This window comes from Saccostrea cucullata, unplaced genomic scaffold, assembly GCF_032062105.1.
Source record: "Saccostrea cucullata isolate Sc308-1 unplaced genomic scaffold, CSIRO_AGI_Scuc_v1 ctg639, whole genome shotgun sequence".
NCBI classification, from domain to species: domain Eukaryota; kingdom Metazoa; phylum Mollusca; class Bivalvia; order Ostreida; family Ostreidae; genus Saccostrea; species Saccostrea cuccullata.
Window position 1 is genome coordinate 192,382 of NW_026926185.1, and position 17,991 is coordinate 210,372.

The 17,991-nt window shown below is 34.4% G+C and overlaps 1 protein-coding gene and 1 long non-coding RNA gene across 3 annotated transcripts; one reads left to right on the forward strand and one right to left on the reverse strand.

Moving 5' to 3' along the window:
• The first annotated feature begins 231 nt into the window (after positions 1 to 231).
• Positions 232 to 1,630, forward strand: LOC134271014 (protein unc-13 homolog C-like). Its single transcript, XM_062753279.1, has 2 exons — positions 232 to 331; positions 896 to 1,630. The coding sequence occupies exons 1-2, from the start codon at positions 232 to 234 to the stop codon at positions 1,276 to 1,278; spliced, it is 483 nt and encodes a 160-aa protein (XP_062609263.1). The 3' UTR covers positions 1,279 to 1,630.
• An 8,907-nt stretch (positions 1,631 to 10,537) lies between these two features.
• On the reverse strand, positions 10,538 to 13,153 carry LOC134271015 (uncharacterized). 2 transcript variants are annotated; one of them, XR_009992935.1, is made up of 5 exons: positions 12,672 to 13,153; positions 12,056 to 12,115; positions 11,661 to 11,733; positions 11,442 to 11,503; positions 10,538 to 11,339 (listed from the first exon to the last, which is right to left on the reverse strand). It is a non-coding gene; the product is annotated as an uncharacterized LOC134271015 (long non-coding RNA). The 2 variants fall into 2 exon arrangements; XR_009992934.1 differs by lacking the exon at positions 11,442 to 11,503 and having other exon boundaries at positions 12,672 to 13,139.
• Positions 13,154 to 17,991: the final 4,838 nt, after the last annotated feature.

Genomic DNA, 17,991 nt, shown 5'->3' on the forward strand with positions numbered 1-17,991 from the left:
ATTTAATTAAAAAAACATGTAAATCCTTACCATCAAAAAGATAAGTCCTTTCACTTCGGAGTTCCGAATGACAGGAAGATCACGTGACATGGACAGAGGTGGACACGTTTTTTACACTGAGATAATTTACGACATTTATTGTGTTCTCACTCCCAGTAACATTACTCTTCGGTTGGGATATTATGTGAATGTGTAAGTACTGTGTTTGTAGTATCGGTTCAGTCGGTTCATATGAATTTTGGGTCGCCTTCTCCCTCTAAACCACCTAAGAAAAAGAAACAAAAGAAACTTGCACAGGGTAAAATGGCGGCCAGTCAGAAAAGTCAGAACAGTAGTGCCGACTTTGAATTACAGCACATCCAACAAGTAGGTAACCTATCGTATCATCAGTTACAACCAATGCAGCCAATGCAACCCATGCAACCCATGCAATCAGTACCTATGACACCTATGCAATCACAATTCCAAAATTTTCAATCGAACACTTCCCCTCAGGCTACCCCTCAGTGGGTTCAAGGAATGTTTTCCCAGTTAGATGTTATGAGTAAAAAACTGGAAAAGTTAGAATCGATTGAGAGTTCCCTGTCAAGTCTGAAAAATGATATAAAAAGTCTAAACACTCGTGTCTTGGAGGTAGAAAAAAGCCAAGAATTTATTTCAAAATCACTGGACACTAACGATAAAAACACTTCAAAAGCACTCAATGATCTTTTTGAATTGAAATCAGCATTAGAAAATTCCATGAAGCAGAACGCTAGACTCACAAATGATATCCTTGACCTTCAATGCAGATCAATGCGAGAAAATTTACTATTCTACGGTGTAGATGAGGCACCAAAAGGGGAGCAAGAAAACTGTGAAGATATTGTTAAGAGAATATGCTCTGCCAATTTAGAACTAGAGGACGACATTCTAATAGAAAGGGCACACAGAATCGGCAGAAGAAACAACGTAAAACCACGCCCGATTGTAGCAAAATTCAACAGATTCCCCCAGCGTGAACTCATCCGCAAAAATGCCTTCAAACTTAAAGGAACACATCTGTCGATCGGTGAACAATTCCCGAAAGAAATCCAAGAACGGAGGAAGGGCCTGTACCCCATTTATAAGAAGGCCAAGGAAGATGAAAAAAAGGCATCCCTTGTTAAAGACAAACTTTACATCGATGGAGAGTTATACATAGATGCTGGATCTGAAACACCGGAGTACGAGTATCCTAAATCAGAGGGGGGTGCAAGAGGATTCAGAAGAGGTGGCAGAGGTGGTAGGGGAAAATAGAGGGGTCAGGAGAGCCAAGATGTATTACGAATCATAGGATGGAATTTACACGGAGGTTTTGACAATAAATGGAAAGATAACAATTTGAGAAATTTTTTGTGTACGTATGACATAATTTGCCTATCTGAATGCTGGATTGAAAAGGATTATAAAATCGACGATCCGAATTTCAAAGCGTTCATTTTTCCTAGGAAAACTAGAACTATGCATGGTGGGGGGACTATTATACTTATAAGAAATGAATATATTCCATACATTACTTTTGTTGAAGCTGTTTATGATACAATTATATGGCTAAAAATAGATAAAGATTTTTGTAATCACGATAATGATATATACATTGCTTTTACATATTTCCCCCCTTACAATTCTGTATTCTTCAAAGAGAATGAAATTAATTTATTTGAGGAATTAGAAAAATTATTAAGCTTTTATATGTTGGTTGGTGATGTTTTTATATTTGGTGACTTCAACAGTAGAACAAAATCTTTGCCTGATTTTATCTTGAATGATGAGTTACATGCATCGGTGAACAACACATTACAATACAGAACTGACGATCAGCTGACTGCGAGGGTCAACCCAGATCTAGGTCACAATGAATACGGAAACCGGTTACTGTCGTTGTGTAAAGCAACAGGTGTGCGTATTGTGAACGGTCGGCATAGTGGTGGACATTCCAACGACTTTACTTTTAATGGTGCTCGTGGTCTTAGTACAATAGATTATTTATTGACCACAACTGACATGTTTGATTCTATTAGTAAATTTATTGTCTGTAACTTTACTACATTTTCAGACCATGCACCTTTACATATCGAATTGAGATGCTCTTTGTCTATGGAATCTTCTGAAAACACTAATTCGCATGTTTATAAAACCCGTAGTATTTATAAATGGGATCCAACATATAGTGAAGCATGCAAAGACTTTTTCAATTCATTAGACGACATGTATATTCATGTGGAATTTAATGGAATTTCTACACAAAATGATCTAGACAATTGTATTGCAAAAATTACTGATATGTTGAATGTTGATGTAGGTAGTTTTTTTCGTGTAAATACTGATCATTACCATAGAACTTCTGGCAAAAGATTAAAACACTCCACTTTCTTAAGTTCAGATGATAAGCCCTGGTTTGATAAAAACTTAAAAGATCTTTATAGAGATTATATTGTAGCTTTACGTACATTCAATAACTGTAAAAATATACAAAATCACTCGGATTTGATTAATAAAAAACGCATTTACAAGAAAGAAGAAACAAAGCTTAAAAGATTGTACAAACAAGCAGAAGGAAATAGGTTAAACATATTGAAGAAAAATAATCCCAAACAATTTTTTGCCAAATTTAATAGAACAAAATCAACTCCAAAAGTATCAATAGAAACTTTTTATGAGCACTTCAAAGATATCACTCAAATTGAAGAAATTGGTAACTGGAATGGTGCAAATGTAGGTGGTGAATGTGTTTTTGAGGAACTAGATAAAGAAATTTGTGAAGATGAAATTAAAAGCGCTATTAGTAATTTAAAGCAAGGGAAATCGCATGGCGAAGATGGGATATTGAATGAATATTTTATTGAATTCCAGGAATACCTACTTCCGTTGTTAAGTAAACTTTTTAACTGTATTTTAGACACAGGTTTTTTCCCGAAAAGTTGGTCATCGTCTGTAATTGTGCCTATTTTCAAAAAAGGTGACAATAAGAACCCAGACAATTATAGGGGTATAAGTCTTGTTAGTAACATGGCTAAATTGTTTACTTCAATATTGAATACTAGATTATTAGAATGGTCGAAAGGTAACGATATAATAACAGATGCACAGTTTGGCTTTAAACCTAATTGCGGTACACGTGAAGCAATATTTGTTCTTCATTCATTGATATCAAACACTTTATCTAAAAATAAAAGACTGTATTGTGCTTTCATTGATTTCAAAAAGGCGTTTGACTCTATTGATAGATCTAAACTGTGGATTAAGTTATCTAAAGTGGGTATCCAAGGTAAATTACTAAAGGTCATAAAAGCTCTGTATAATAATGTGAAATCTTGCATTGTGGTAGAAGGCCAATTGAGTGATTATTTCTGTAACACTATTGGTTTGATGCAGGGAGAAGTGTTATCTCCAATTTTATTTAATCTCTATGTGAATGACTTTGAAATGAGTTTTTTAAAATCTGGCTGTATGTCTTATGATCTAATGTCACTGAACTTATTTTTGTTAATGTATGCAGATGATATGGTCCTTTTTTCTGAAACAATTGAAGGTTTGCAATCACTTTTGAATGAATTGTCTGAATATTGTAAGTGCTGGAATTTATGCGTTAATGTGGACAAATCTAAAGTCTTAATTTTTAGAAATAAGGGCAAAATCAAATCTAATGAAAAATGGTTCATTGGTAAACATGTTTTGGAAATCGTCGAACAATTTACATATCTTGGAATTATTTTTCAATATAATAATAAATTTACAATGGCCGAAAAACAGTTGTCTGACCAGGGTAGAAAAGCATTATTTGTGTTGAAAAAAAATATAAGGGGTTTGTCCCTTAATCATGAAACTCTATTATCGCTTTTTGATTGTTATGTTGGAGGCATTGTAAATTATGCATCAGAAATTTGGGGATCTCATAAAGGTGATAATGTTGAAAAACTACATCTTGATTTTTGTAAACAGATATTAGGAGTTAAGAAATCTACATGTAATGCAGCTGTGTATGCTGAGTTAGGCAGACTTCCTCTGTTGTTCAAAAGGACATTCTCAATGATAAAATTTTGGAGTAATATTTTAGCCAGCGATAACTGTATCATTAGAAATTGTTATGAGAAGATGTATTTTAACTGTGAAATGCATTCACAAAAAAAACTGGGCTTTTCAGGTAAAGAAATGTTTAAATGATCTAGGTTTTAGTGAAGTTTGGGATAAACAACAATTTAATATAGCTACCTTAAAATGTATTAAATATAGGATCTTGGACCAGGCTAAACAAGAAGTATTTGCTAAAATCGAAAGTTCGCAAAAATGCTCTTTTTATAAATATCTACTTGATGGGTTTTATCTTCAGTATTACTTAAAGAAATCTATTCCGGCTAAGTTCCAAAAATGTATATCAAAGTTAAGATTATCATCACACCTATTAGCTATTGAAACTGGTAGATATAATAAAACTAACAAAACGCATAGGAAATGTTTTTCTTGTCATAATTGTGTTGAGGATGAATATCATTTTTTATTGGTATGTCCTGTTTATGAAGATTATCGAAATAAATTTATCAAAAAATATTTCATTAAAAAACCATCCATGTTTAAATTATTACAATTGTTCAACACTGAGAATTATAAGGATATGTGTAATCTTGGTAAATATATTTATTATAGTCTGAGGCGAAGAGGTGATCTTGTAATCCGTTAATTGTATGTTTTTCATTACTTTTTTGTTTGTTTGTTATCTACTACTATCATTTTTGTACGTACACATTGTTCTCCTGTAAATTATCCACTTCTGTACTGAAAATGTTTATATTATTTTGTACTGATGAGCTGTAAAGCTTAAAGTTACAATAAAGAAAGAAAGACAATGAAGACTGAACGATAAGTGAACGGTGAACGCAAGGTGAACGCAAAGTAAATGGAACGAAGAGCGAACGGTGAACGATTTGTGAACGGTGAACGCGAGCGCACGGTGAACGGTGAACGCAATACTGTGAACGAAGAGCGAACGGTGAACGCACGCTGAACGAACGGTGAACGAACGGTGAGCGAACGGAAAAATGGGAAAGTAGAACGTTTCAGGGACTGTATAAAACTATCGATTTAATTCATAGGTGAATATACGGGGTATGTACAGAAAAAAATGTTTTTAATTAATTATTTATTTATTTATCTACTGTGTATTTATATTAAAGCACCTGAAATTAGAATTAAGAATAATTTCAATGCAAGGAAAAGATCGGAGGCATTCCGAATAAATCGTACATCTTGCGTTCACCATTCGTTCACCATTCACTTTGCGCTCGCGTTCGCGCTCCGTTCGCGTTCTGCGTTCACCGTTCACACATCGTTCACCAAATTGTGTTCAGCGTTCGCACATCGTACACTCACCGTACAAAAAGTTACATGTAATTTAAAGATGCGATATCATAATTCAGGTGTTTGGCACACATTTAATTATAAATTACGATTAGCAAAACTTAAGGAATAACAAATAATTATAATTTTTAACTACATAACGCATGAATTTGAAAGGACTTTTTTTTAGATGCTTTCGTCAGTTTCACTTGTACACCATTCGATACATTGAAAATCAATTCAACACCCTTTTCTTCCTCTTCTGCTTTTGTTTTCACGTCATAGCTAAAGAAAAGTAAATGCCTAATGACCCGCTGTTCAATAACTTTGAATTTCACGGGATCGAAACTCCGAGATCGGAGAAATCAAGGAAATCAATTAAACATGTAAATCTACGTCGAATGTACAGTTAAATTTTGGAAAATTTTTCAATGGTCTCCATAATGTCACTGTCTACATGCAGAGTGTACATGTATCGGTCGCCGCATAAAAAGCAATGATTCATCCACAAACCCAATACTGTCTTTGAATATACAACCCGGGGTCCACTTCGGGTTCGCTCTGGTGTTTGTTCGTGTTCGATCGGTACTGCATATTCTGGCGTCTGGTTAAAATTTATGGCTTTTAGTTTGTACGCCCTATGCCAGTAAAGACTAATGAATCGTTATAAAGCCAAGAAATTCTCAAATATAATTAATATTGCCAAATCCATGTACTGTATGTCATATATTTGAATATTTATTATGAACTGTTAATGTTTAACTACTATAAATGAAATCTAGATTTATTAGATATACAAAAGGTTACATGTAATTTAAAGATGCGATATCATGAATCAGGTGTTTGGCAAACATTTAAATTACGATTAACAAAACTTAAGGAATAACGAATAATTATAATTTTTAACTATATTACGCATGCATTTAAAAGGTATTTTGTTTAGATGCTTTCGTCAGTTAAACTTGTACACCATTCGATCAGTGAAAATCAATTCAACACCCTTTTCTTTCTCTTCTGCTTTTGTTTTCATGTCATAGCTAAAGAAAAGTAAATGCCTAATGACCCGCTGTTCAATAACTTTGAATTTCACGGGATCGAAACTCCGAGATCGGAGAAATCAAGGAAATCAATTAAACATGTAAATCTACGTCGAATGTACAGTTAAATTTTGGAAAATTTTTCAATGGTCTCCATAATGTCACTGTCTACATGCAGAGTGTACATGTATCGGTCGCCGCATAAAAAGCAATGATTCATCCACAAACCCAATACTGTCTTTGAATATACAAGGGGCGGGGCTTACTGGCGGCGAGATTAAAGCGGGGTCCGCTTCACGCATCAGTGCGTAAAGCGGTCCCAGAAAGCGAACGCCGGGTTCGCTCTAGCAGACCCACAGCTGACCCCGAGCCAACGCGGAGCGAACCTGGAGCGCAACCAGAGCGGTCCCACAATTCTTGAAAGCATACCCGAAGCGGACCAAGAGCGAACCCGGGGTCCGCTTCGGGTTCGCTCTGGTGTTTGTTTGTGTTCGATCGGTACTGCATATTCTGGCGTCTGGTTAAAATTTATGGCTTTTAGTTTGTACGCCCTATGCCAGTAAAGACTAATGGATCGTTATAAAGCCAAGGAATTCTCAAATATAATTAATATTGCCTAATCCATGTACGTGTAGGTCATTTTACTGTTTAGGTCTGTTGCTTAAGACGACAAGCTTTTATAAACAGCTCTGTTTCACCGCTTAGAGAATTCTACACAGGAGACCACTCTTAAACACAATTTTATAAAAGGAAGAAAACATGTTTTATCCTTTTTTCTCCGGAAAACCCTGACCTGTTAATGTCCTTAAGCAAAAAGTCTTTAAATACTTCATTAAAAAGGAACACAAAAGCAAGGAGATAACGATAATTGATCAATATTATCAGCACTAAAAAAATATCAGCATTAAGAAGAACTCATTAATGCAGAGTTTATTATTTACAAACAAATTGTTAAATTCACATTTAATTCAAAAATTGTGTGTCCATATCGAAACATCGTCGCCAATTTTGACAAAATCGACTGAAACGAAGGCAGGAAAGGAAAGTAATAAAAAACACAGAGATACAGTTGTTTGGCCAGTTCCGAATAAGAAACCGATTCGGCTGAGCTATAAATATACTAGACATTATTTCAAAATTTAAGTGTTTTGTCAAGGTAGTTCGATGACTTATGGAATTAAATATTGTTTCATAAAAATTCATCCTGCCTTCAAAAAAATTTATTTCGCAAGTTACCATAGGTGTCATTTTTACCAGTTACGAATAAGCCGACGAGTTCCGGATAGCCCAGAGATTCTTATTCAATTTAACCCTAAATTAAAAAATATACGTCCCAGATGTTATCCATTGGCATGCCTAAGAAAAGTTAAATTAATTTCTTACCAATACATCATTTGTATTTTCAAAGGTTGAAGAGAAACTAGAGGTACTGTGGGCAGTGAGCTCATTTTAATGATACCCCACACCTCCTTTATGATTATTTATGACAAATTCCATGTTTTGCTCTGGGAAACCCGAAATTAGTGTTAGATCAAAAAGTAAAATAAAAGTTCATTATGTCACAATGTAATCAAGAATCTGTGAAAGTATCATTAAATCTTATTCAGTGGTATAGGAGGAATTGCGGATTAGAGATGGATAAACCTTTCAATATTACAAAGAGTAGCAGTATCCATGTTTTTCTCAGGGAGCCCAAATTATGTGCCTGATCCAAAAATAAAATAGTTTTACTTTGGCACTGTAAAACAAAGATTCTGTGAAAGACTCATTAAATTCTGTGAAGCTTCATTAAACTTCATTCAGTGGTAGAAGAGGGGTTGCGGATAAGAAATGGATATCCTAGAGCATATCAGACGGACGGACGTACAGCTTGACGCACGGACGGACATAAAGACGGATTGATGGACAAACATCCCTTTACTATCTACCCCTTCTTCCTGTTTAACAAGCGGGGGTATAATAAATCAGGTTTACAATGAAGAAAATAACGAAGAGTGAATTTATAATAGTGTTAAAAATGGGTATCCGGAACTGGTAAAATAAGAAGACGAAAATATTTTAGTATCTTACAGTGTTCTAAATATTTATTTTTGACAAGTTTTTAGTATATGTTAGAGTACATATCAAACTTACTTTTGATACCTGGAACGTGGTTTTATGTGAAAAATTTATGAATCTACAGAGGTTTTTCTGCAGACTTGCGCGTCGCGGTGATTCACGTTTGTTGCGTTGTAAAAGTATGTCGACTGCTTCGAGTACGACAACGAAACCAAACCGAGGGTAAAAAAATCAAAACTTCGCATAATTGAAACACTAATAAATAAGCCTTCTTACCATAGAAACAATCTATTTTTACACCGTTGAATTTATTAATTATCAGTCCTTACATTACTAATTATTCGGAACTGGCCAAAATCCGGAACTGGCCAAACGACTGTACATATAGAAGTGAAATAAACCTTTAATATAAATTAGCGTAACTACATCCTGTTTTGGATAGCGCTCGTTCTCTGTGTTTGCTGTGATCTCGAATATTTAAGGAATCACTGTCTAGTTAGGAGGGTATGCCAGGGCATCAACAATAGTGGGAAACATGGGATAATTTGCATAACGGGCTTCGCCCGTTATGCTATAATTATCCCATGTTTCCCACTATTGTTGATGTCCCTGGCATACCCTCCTAACTAAGCAGTGATTACTTATATTTCCATTTCATTGTGAAAGAAAATTGTAGATTTAGACTTTTTTAAAAATGCAGACATAGGTTTAAATTACACGAGGAGTCCCATCCCGATTTTAATAGGCCTCGCCGACTGACGTCAAACACAACGGCAATAGCACGAAATTTTCATGCATATTTGGCCTCCTTAGCGTCAGACTCAGAGACAGATCCGCACGAGATCTGCATGCATACAAGGCCTCCTTAGCTTCTGACCTATCGACCTGCCTAATTTACATTCCGGCAGAATTATCAGGAAATCAACTCCGCTTACTTTCAAAGGGTTATCATAGAGAAAAAATTTAGAAAGGGAAATATTTGTGTTTATATTGTTTTTTGGGGGGACCGCCGCAGTACAGTTAAGGCAACATTTTCTATAAAAAGTCACGGAATCCGATACATATAATGTTTAACAGTTTTATTTTTTAGCAAGACACTCTAGTTAAAACAGCTTTTTGTGATCTTGAAGAGTATGTCCATCGCTTTTCACATCGGTATTTTTTGACATCATGTGACCCCCTGAAGTCACGTGGGCTCCGATTTTAGGTCAAAAAATGAAATGTCAAATTTAACCAAAAAGTGCAAGGGCAAGACAAACAAAAAATTAACTGCACAATGTTTTATGTTGTCTCTATGTATCTATACTTTCTCAAAAGTGATGCTCATTCAGTTAGTTTTCCGCTATAATTAAGTTATTCAGCTAAAACAGACAGTAATGTATGAAAAATAGGATATTTTCCTAATTTCATCACGAATTATAAATTAACTAAAGGATAACAAAAAAATGAGCATCACTTTTTGAAAACTATACAATAAAATAAATAATTTAAAATAAAAACCTACTTTTTAGATTGTCGCCTTGCCCTTGCACTTTTTGATTAAAAAATGAAATCTTGGAAGAGTCAATCTTATTATAGTTTTCAAACGCATCACTGACCCAGCATGGGAGATAACTCTGGAGTACTTGATATAGTTTGTTTATCTCGTAAATTTAAAATAAATATTCATGCGGGCAGGACTTGACTTTTTTTTTTACTAAATCAAACGGTATGCATAAAAATCCTTGACAGTTCTTTCTTTTCTGTGTATTCGTTCTCCATACGTTGTATACATTTAATGTCTTTCAAAACTCCCGCATTTCCTCAACGATGTGTATATACACGTAGTATTACAAACAAATAGGTATAAATATTGCCGATATATTTATGTAGAACACATATGGTTAATTAAAATATAGACTTCATTAATAATTAATTAGATATCTATTACCCTCTCTCACTATTGTACGCATAGGCCTCGGAACCGGGGAGGGGGGGGGGGAGGCTTAGCCTCCCAACTTATTTGCAAACTATATACACTGTACATAATATAGGCATTGGAATTTGCTTTTTTCTTTTGGCTTCCGCCCCCCCTTTCAATCAGCCCCCTTTCATTTTGCTTCCGACGCCTATGGTACACACACTTGTGTTAATATTATTTCTTTCTGCATACGAGGTCATGTTCTACGATCGCTTTCAATCAGACCGCTTACTGTTCATTAAGGGATATAAACTAAGTTATAAGTTTAAGGTACTAATTAGAAAGAAATGGGGTATACTCCTGTATTTGTTAAGGGGACAGCTATTTTATTTTGAGGGTGAGGGACTGGCAGATTTTAAAAATAAATACTTGCAGATCAGTGATCTCCCCCTCCCACGAATCAGAGTTTTTTTTTTACATTTTTTTTGCATGTAGTATTTTTAATGAAGAGGAAAATAAATAAATAATCTGTCCTTCATCTTATTGATTGGAAATAAATATTAATCTGTCCTTCATTGACATGAAAATGAAAAAAAAAAATCTGACTTGGAAAAACTCGCCTCCTCCCCCCCCCCCTTCCCTCAGAACAAATGGTGGTCCCCTATCCTATTTTGAATCAATTAGGGGGATCTCTAGTCTCCTTTTTTTGGTAATATTATGAAAGATAAATGAGCACAATGCACATGCTGGAAATAAGATCTTGATGATCATTAGTACCCTCCACACAAAATAGTAAGAAAGTTAAGATTTTCATATCTTAATGGCCTTTTCAACACCTGTACAGTAAATATATGAAAAAGTCAAATTATTATTCATCTAGAAAATTTATTTAATAAACATTTCTTTTCAAATCCAGTGACAGACTGTAGGAATGCTGGCCAGGTGCAAATTATTTCTATCACCTCATGTTCTTGTGGATAAAATGAATTCTGAAAATAGGAGAAAATCAGGAAATACCATTATTGAAAGTAATTTGTGTTTAAAAAATGAAAAAAAAATGCATGGAAACATTTAACATAGAATTAACATACATGTGTAACGTGAAGCGGTCACCCATCCAAAGGTTACACAGGCTCGCCGTTGCTTAACTTGCCTGAAATAGAGGGAGACTCTACCGCATCACCAGAAAAGCTAGCTCACTGGCGAGGCAGTATAAGTTCCCTATATACTGTCCGCTACACATGTTTTCAATTCTTCTGTTAGTTTTATTATCAAAACTTGGTATGGTTTATAGCTTATATTGAGCATACCATTTTCCTTAAATGATGGATTAACTTGCTGCCTGATTGAATCCATTTGTCCAACATCTGGGAATAGCTAGGCCTACAACACAATATATATGCAGTTATATGCTATGAGATTACTATATACATTGTAGGATAAAATGGCATTACATTTGACAAAACAAATAATGCTACATTGTTTATTGTAGTGAATTTATGTTATTGATATAAATGAAAAAAAATGTGTTACAAAACTTCTCTGGGAAAGTGAAACCTCTGACATTTACAATAGTTATTGATAGAATATTTTCTATAAAAAAAATTCTAAGTTTCTTCTTTACCAAAATGAAAAAAAAAACAATATGTAATTTAAAAGCACATGCAAACTTTGAAAATGTGAAATGCTTTAGAAGTATACATACCCTGTGGAGAAATGATGCATTTTTTATTTATTCACTCTTTAAGCCTGAAACTCTGGACAGCTACAATGATAAAAGTATTATATAAATATTTTTAATGTACATGTAATCTAAACAAAAAATGATTTTTTTTCATTAATTTAGAAATTCTAGAAAATTACAACCATAGATCTGAAGTGGGGCTTTTATGTTTTCAACACAATGTTACGGATATTTTTTTTTAAATTGTGTAGCATATTTGTATGTCAAAATACATCATTGTTTGATTAGGCCTAGTCACTAGTGAATCATTGACTGAAACAGTGAAAACATCTCATTCAATTTAGTTTAAATTTGTGTTACTGATGATCTCCATTATTACAAATATTGTCTCAAAAAAAATGAGCTAATTGACAGGAACTCAGTACATATTTAGTGCAATAAATTCTTAATAATTCTAAAAAGTGTGCAACTTATTAGGGGGGGGGGGTTGTTATGCACAAGGCACTGCATAATTACAGTTTTTCACTGACTGTACCAATACATTTAAATGAACATGAACACACTCGGTTTTTTTATGTTAACAAAAGCATGTCTACATATTGTAGATCTACACATGTACCTACATATGCGTACATACCTGGCCTGGAATTACAGTGCAGTGATTGATCTAGGCTAGAGCTGGTGCAAATCGTCTCAGTTTTCTGCTATTTTCCAAAATAATGTCCTCATATTCTTGTAAAATGGAGAAGCAATGCCTTGTCTCTTATTTTATCCCTATTTTCTGTAAGGATTGTGTGGTTATTGCATTTAAATCCACTGCAAATCTCAGCTGATGTCGCCACGTTTTTAGATGTAAACAACATTCCGTGTCACCGAGTGCAAGCGCTTGTCTGAAGCCGAATGCAGACAAACGACACATTAAAAAGAGAACTATTTTAAAGACATGCTATTTTATAAACGAGAAAATCACTAATTATTTTCTATTTAAACATGAAGATATTGTTGTTTATTATAAATTGTTGCCAATATCGGTAAATAGTTATTTTGAGCACCATTTCCTTATATGGATCAATCAGGGCGGAGCAACTGTCATCACGTCAGACCTCATTATGACTTCATTACCATATTTTTTTCATGTGTTGCCTTAACTGTACTGCGCGCGTTATATATCGCTTTTATCATCATCCTTCCAAGCCGGGGGAAAATTCTTTTATACTTCAATTTCTTAGTTTTTTTTCTCTGTGATAATTCTTTGAAAGTTAGTGGAGTTGATTTCTTGATAATTCTACCGGAATGGAAATTAGGCAGGTCGATAGGTCAGGAGAAAAGGAGGCCTAATATGCATGCATATCTCGTATGCATCTGTCTCTGTGTCTGACCCTATGGAGGCCAAATATAAAGATATATCTCGTGCGGCTACCACTGAGTTTGATGACAGTGGGCGAGGACTGTTGGAATTGGCATGGGAGTCCTCATGTAATTATGTCGCCCCGAACGAAGTCGGGGATGACATTGCAATTGTACGCATGTTTTTTTTTTTGTCCAGGTGGTTTCTCGAAGATGGCTTGGACAATCTTCGTGAAACTCTCCTCAAAGGACGATCACAGGTTATACCCTAACAATAAAATACTACAGTTTACTATTATAGTTTACTATAGTTTACTATAGTTAACTATAGTTATAACTTTGACACTTTGACACTTTGAAAAACTTTGGTGAAAACTTTGACACTTTGAAAAACTTTGGAAAAACTTTGAAACGTTGAAAAAATTTGGCGAAAACTGTGACACTTTGAAAAAGTTTGGCGAAAGCTTTGACACTTTGAAAAACTCTAGCGAAAACTTTGACACATTGAAAAACTTTGACGAAAACTTTCACGCTTTGAAAAAATTTGGAGAAAACTTTCACACTTTGAAAAACTTTATTGAAAGCTTTGACACTTTGAAAAAGTTTATCGAAAACTTTGACATTTTAAAAACTTTATCGAAAACTTTGACACTTTGAAAAACTTTGGCGAAAAATTTGACACTTTGAAAAACTTTATCGAAAACTTGGATACTTTAACACTTTGAAAAACTTTATCAAAAACTTTGATACTTGTAAAAGTTTATCGAAAATTTTGACACTTTGAAAAACTTTATCAAAAATTTGAATACTTTAACACTTTGAAAAACTTTATCGAAAACTTTGATACTTGAAAGAGTTTACTTGAAAGAGTTTATTGAAAACTTTGACACTTTATAAAACTCTATTGAAAACTTTTGCACTTTTAAAAACTTAATCGAAATCTTTGACACTTTGAAAAAACTTTATCGAAAACTTTGACACTTTAAAAAAGTTTGGCGAAAAATTTGACATTTTTAAAAACTTTGGCGAAAAATTTGACACTTTGAAAAACTTTGGCGAAAACTTTGACATTTTGAAAAACTTTGGTGAAAACTTTGACATTTTGAAAAAACTTTGACGAAAACTCTGACACTTTAAAAAGTTTTGGCGAAAACTTTGACACTTTGAAAAACTTTGGCGAAAACTTTGACACTTTGAAAAATTTTGGTGAAAACTTTAACACTTTGAAAAACTTTGGTTAAAACTTTGACATTTTGAAAAAACTTTGACGAAAACTCTGACACTTTAAAAAGTTTTGGCGAAAATTTTGACACTTTTAAAAACTTTGGCAAAAACTTTTACACTTTGATTTACTATAGATAAATATAGTAAACTATACTTAACTATAGTTAACTATAAAATTTCTAGTTTATATCTATGTTTACATTTTAAAAGTTTAAATCTAAAATTTTATTTCACAATAAAATGGATATAAGGAATAATTGTCTAGTTAGTATAGTTTTCCAGGGACATCAACGATAGTGAGAATCATTGGATGATTTATGCATAACGGGCTTTGCAATGTTTTCCACTATCGTTGATGCCCTGACATTCTTTCCTAACTAGACAGTCAGTAATTCCTTAAATATATGCAATTAAATGAGTTTATCGTTATATCATTATAATCATATAAGAATTATCTACTTTGTTAAAAGGGTGCTAGTTTTTTTGTTTTCTTTAAAAAAAAAAGAGTTTATTGACGTTATCCTTTTATTCATTTCAGATGACCTTGCGACAAGGTTTTCCAATCTTTCCAGTAACCAGCTGTCCCAGAAACCTTTCTGAAGTTGAGAGAGCCACGCTCAGACTTAATTGTTCTGAAATAACAGAGTTCATAAATGTGTATCACTGTTTACCCCTTGCAAATCTTTCTATGTTGGTAGAATTTTGCTATGAAAGAACGAGTGGTTTGATTGAAGAAGGTAAAATACTCCTAAAATTCTTATTTTTTTTGTGACGTTAAGTATCGTCAATGATACATATGTACAGTATTACATACGAACAGTTGTTTACAAATTATGTACTATGTGTGCATAACTTTTTTTGCAAAAAAATAAACAAAATAATAATAATTAAATGGTGGCGAAAAAACTTTTCTCACGGACGAGAATAGATGTTTGTTCATGAATGTATCACCGGGAAAAATAAGTGTCATTTTTTCCGGCAACAATAAAACATAAAAATGTTAACGATGGAATATTATTTCATTATAAACTTAGGTTGGTAGGGTGAATTCTGGGAATCCAAAAATAACAACCGAACAATCTGAAGCCTAGGATCTGACTGCTCAACAATAATGAATGTAATATATATTTTACACAATGTGAGCCCGAATGAAAGAGGCTTACGATAAAATAACTCATGAGTAAAATTCCTCAATGACAAATTGACGTATTTTTGGTTACATATTAATTTGAATAATTAATATTGTTTGAATCAATGTTCAGTGTACTTACAATTAGTTATGTTTATGTTTCAAAGTCGCTAAAACATGTCGCTTAAATAGTTTTTATCAAAATCACATCTTGATAATTCCTTCTTTATTCGAAAAATGATACGTCCCCGTCTCTGAAATTACCGGGAATTTCAATTCAGAACACTGCTTTGCCAGTACCAGTTACACATTAACGCTTGGGTTTTGTTGGTAGCGGAAGAAAATGTCTTTTTGGTAACACGCTTAGCACTTAGCTGCTTTGAATTCTCCTTTTCCGTTGTTCCTTTGGTTTTGGTTGCTTTGTAATTTTGAAATTCGATTATGGAGGGTGGATTTTACTGCATGAAGATTTTCACATTTTGTCATTTGTTCACTTATTTTTGTCTTTAAGATCTTATTTTCATTCTAAAATGCAGTGAGTTAAATGGTATGACCTGTTGATTTGAATAAATTACAAATATCTTCATAACCTAGGTCTTGGAATGGAAAAGATTTCATCAAATGAAATCTATCGATAAATTCAATCATTCTTCTCGAATACCTGTGATGTTTGCTCACAGATCAAGTCTATGGATAAAGTATGCATTTCCTTTGTGTCTCCGCAACAACAAAACTCATCGGACTATATTTGATAACAATCCGAGAAAAAACACATACCTGCAGAAGAATCACATGTTACTGACTTGTTGTAAGACGATCCGACAGTTTTTTCCCAGGTTTGTCTTTAAGCAGCACGTCCAGAAGCCTTTAAATTGAATATTTTTTATCGTTGGATGATTAATGGACGCCACTGGAAATATTTTCCTTTGGGAGGAACGATAAGGTATGGTTTTAAAAGATTAATTGATTGCATACTGTTTAACGCCCCTCTCGAGAATTTTTCACTCGTATGGAGACGCCACCACTTGCGGATGGAAAGCTGCAAATTTTTTCCCATACTCAGGGTCATTGAGCAGGGAGAGATTTTTCGTGCCAAAACTTAATGCAACATGGAACCTCGTTTTATATGGTCTCATTCGATAAACCGACCTCCACGTCCAACAGTAGGATTCTAACCGCAACGTAGGGATTGACTTCTTACTTCGCGAGTCTAGTGCAGACACTCTAATCACTACGGGCGATGGTTGCAGAAGAGAAACATACTTGCGTATTGTAACCTAGTTTTCCGCACATGAAACACACGGAACGTGTAGCTGAACACGTGAATAGGTGGCCATGGAAGAAGATTTTCCCAAACTTATAGCACCGTGGACTGGATCCCAGTATTGAGAAAATTCGTGCTGGTCCTGCTGTGATCTAAGGACGCAAAAGACAATGGCGCTGGTTAGATGTTTGGGAGGAGCGGTAAAGCCCTTTTTCTCCAGGTTGAATGGTATTGTTGAAATAAATCGTCTTGGGGGAACTCGTTAGTTGATGGTACTCAGGATCAAACAGCTTCAAAATATAAACAGCAGTCCCGGGTGTTATACCTTTAGGATATTTCCAAGAAATTATCATCTGGAAAGTTTAAACCTTCCCGGCAACAAAGAAACATAAAAATGCTAACGATGGAGTAGGACTTCATTATATACTTAAGTTGCTAGGTGGTGAGCATCCCCTGCTGACAGGTCATATCCGCCGTGTGCTCCTTGTCAGTATGAGGAAATAACGGAAAAATCCGTAGTCAATTCAGTGTATAGATAATGGACTAACAACTACAGTCAATTCTCGAATTATCGCCATTCGATTCATCGCCATTTTCGCAATACCGCCATGATTTCCCAAGAACGTTTTTCCTGCTATATAAAATTCTCTTTATACCGCCAAATTCGCATACCGCCATCCGCCACCCTGTTTTCACAACAAACGTCCATTTTTACGTGTCAATTATCTCGATAATACCGCCACAGGTGCATGTGCTCAGTGAAGCGCGGCTAATTGGTTGACACTAATCCTATCCCTTTTGTGTAGCATGCAAAGCCAGTCGAGGTACATGCAATTATGTAAACAATAATTTAAACATGAACTGTTAGAATAATTTTGTTTTTTGTTTAATAAAAGCATTTAGTCATAGTCTCGTTCAACCAGACCCTCGGCTGTCTCCGTAAATCTCCGACCACCCAGAGGGTCTGGTAAAGATACGCATTATCGTTTGTAA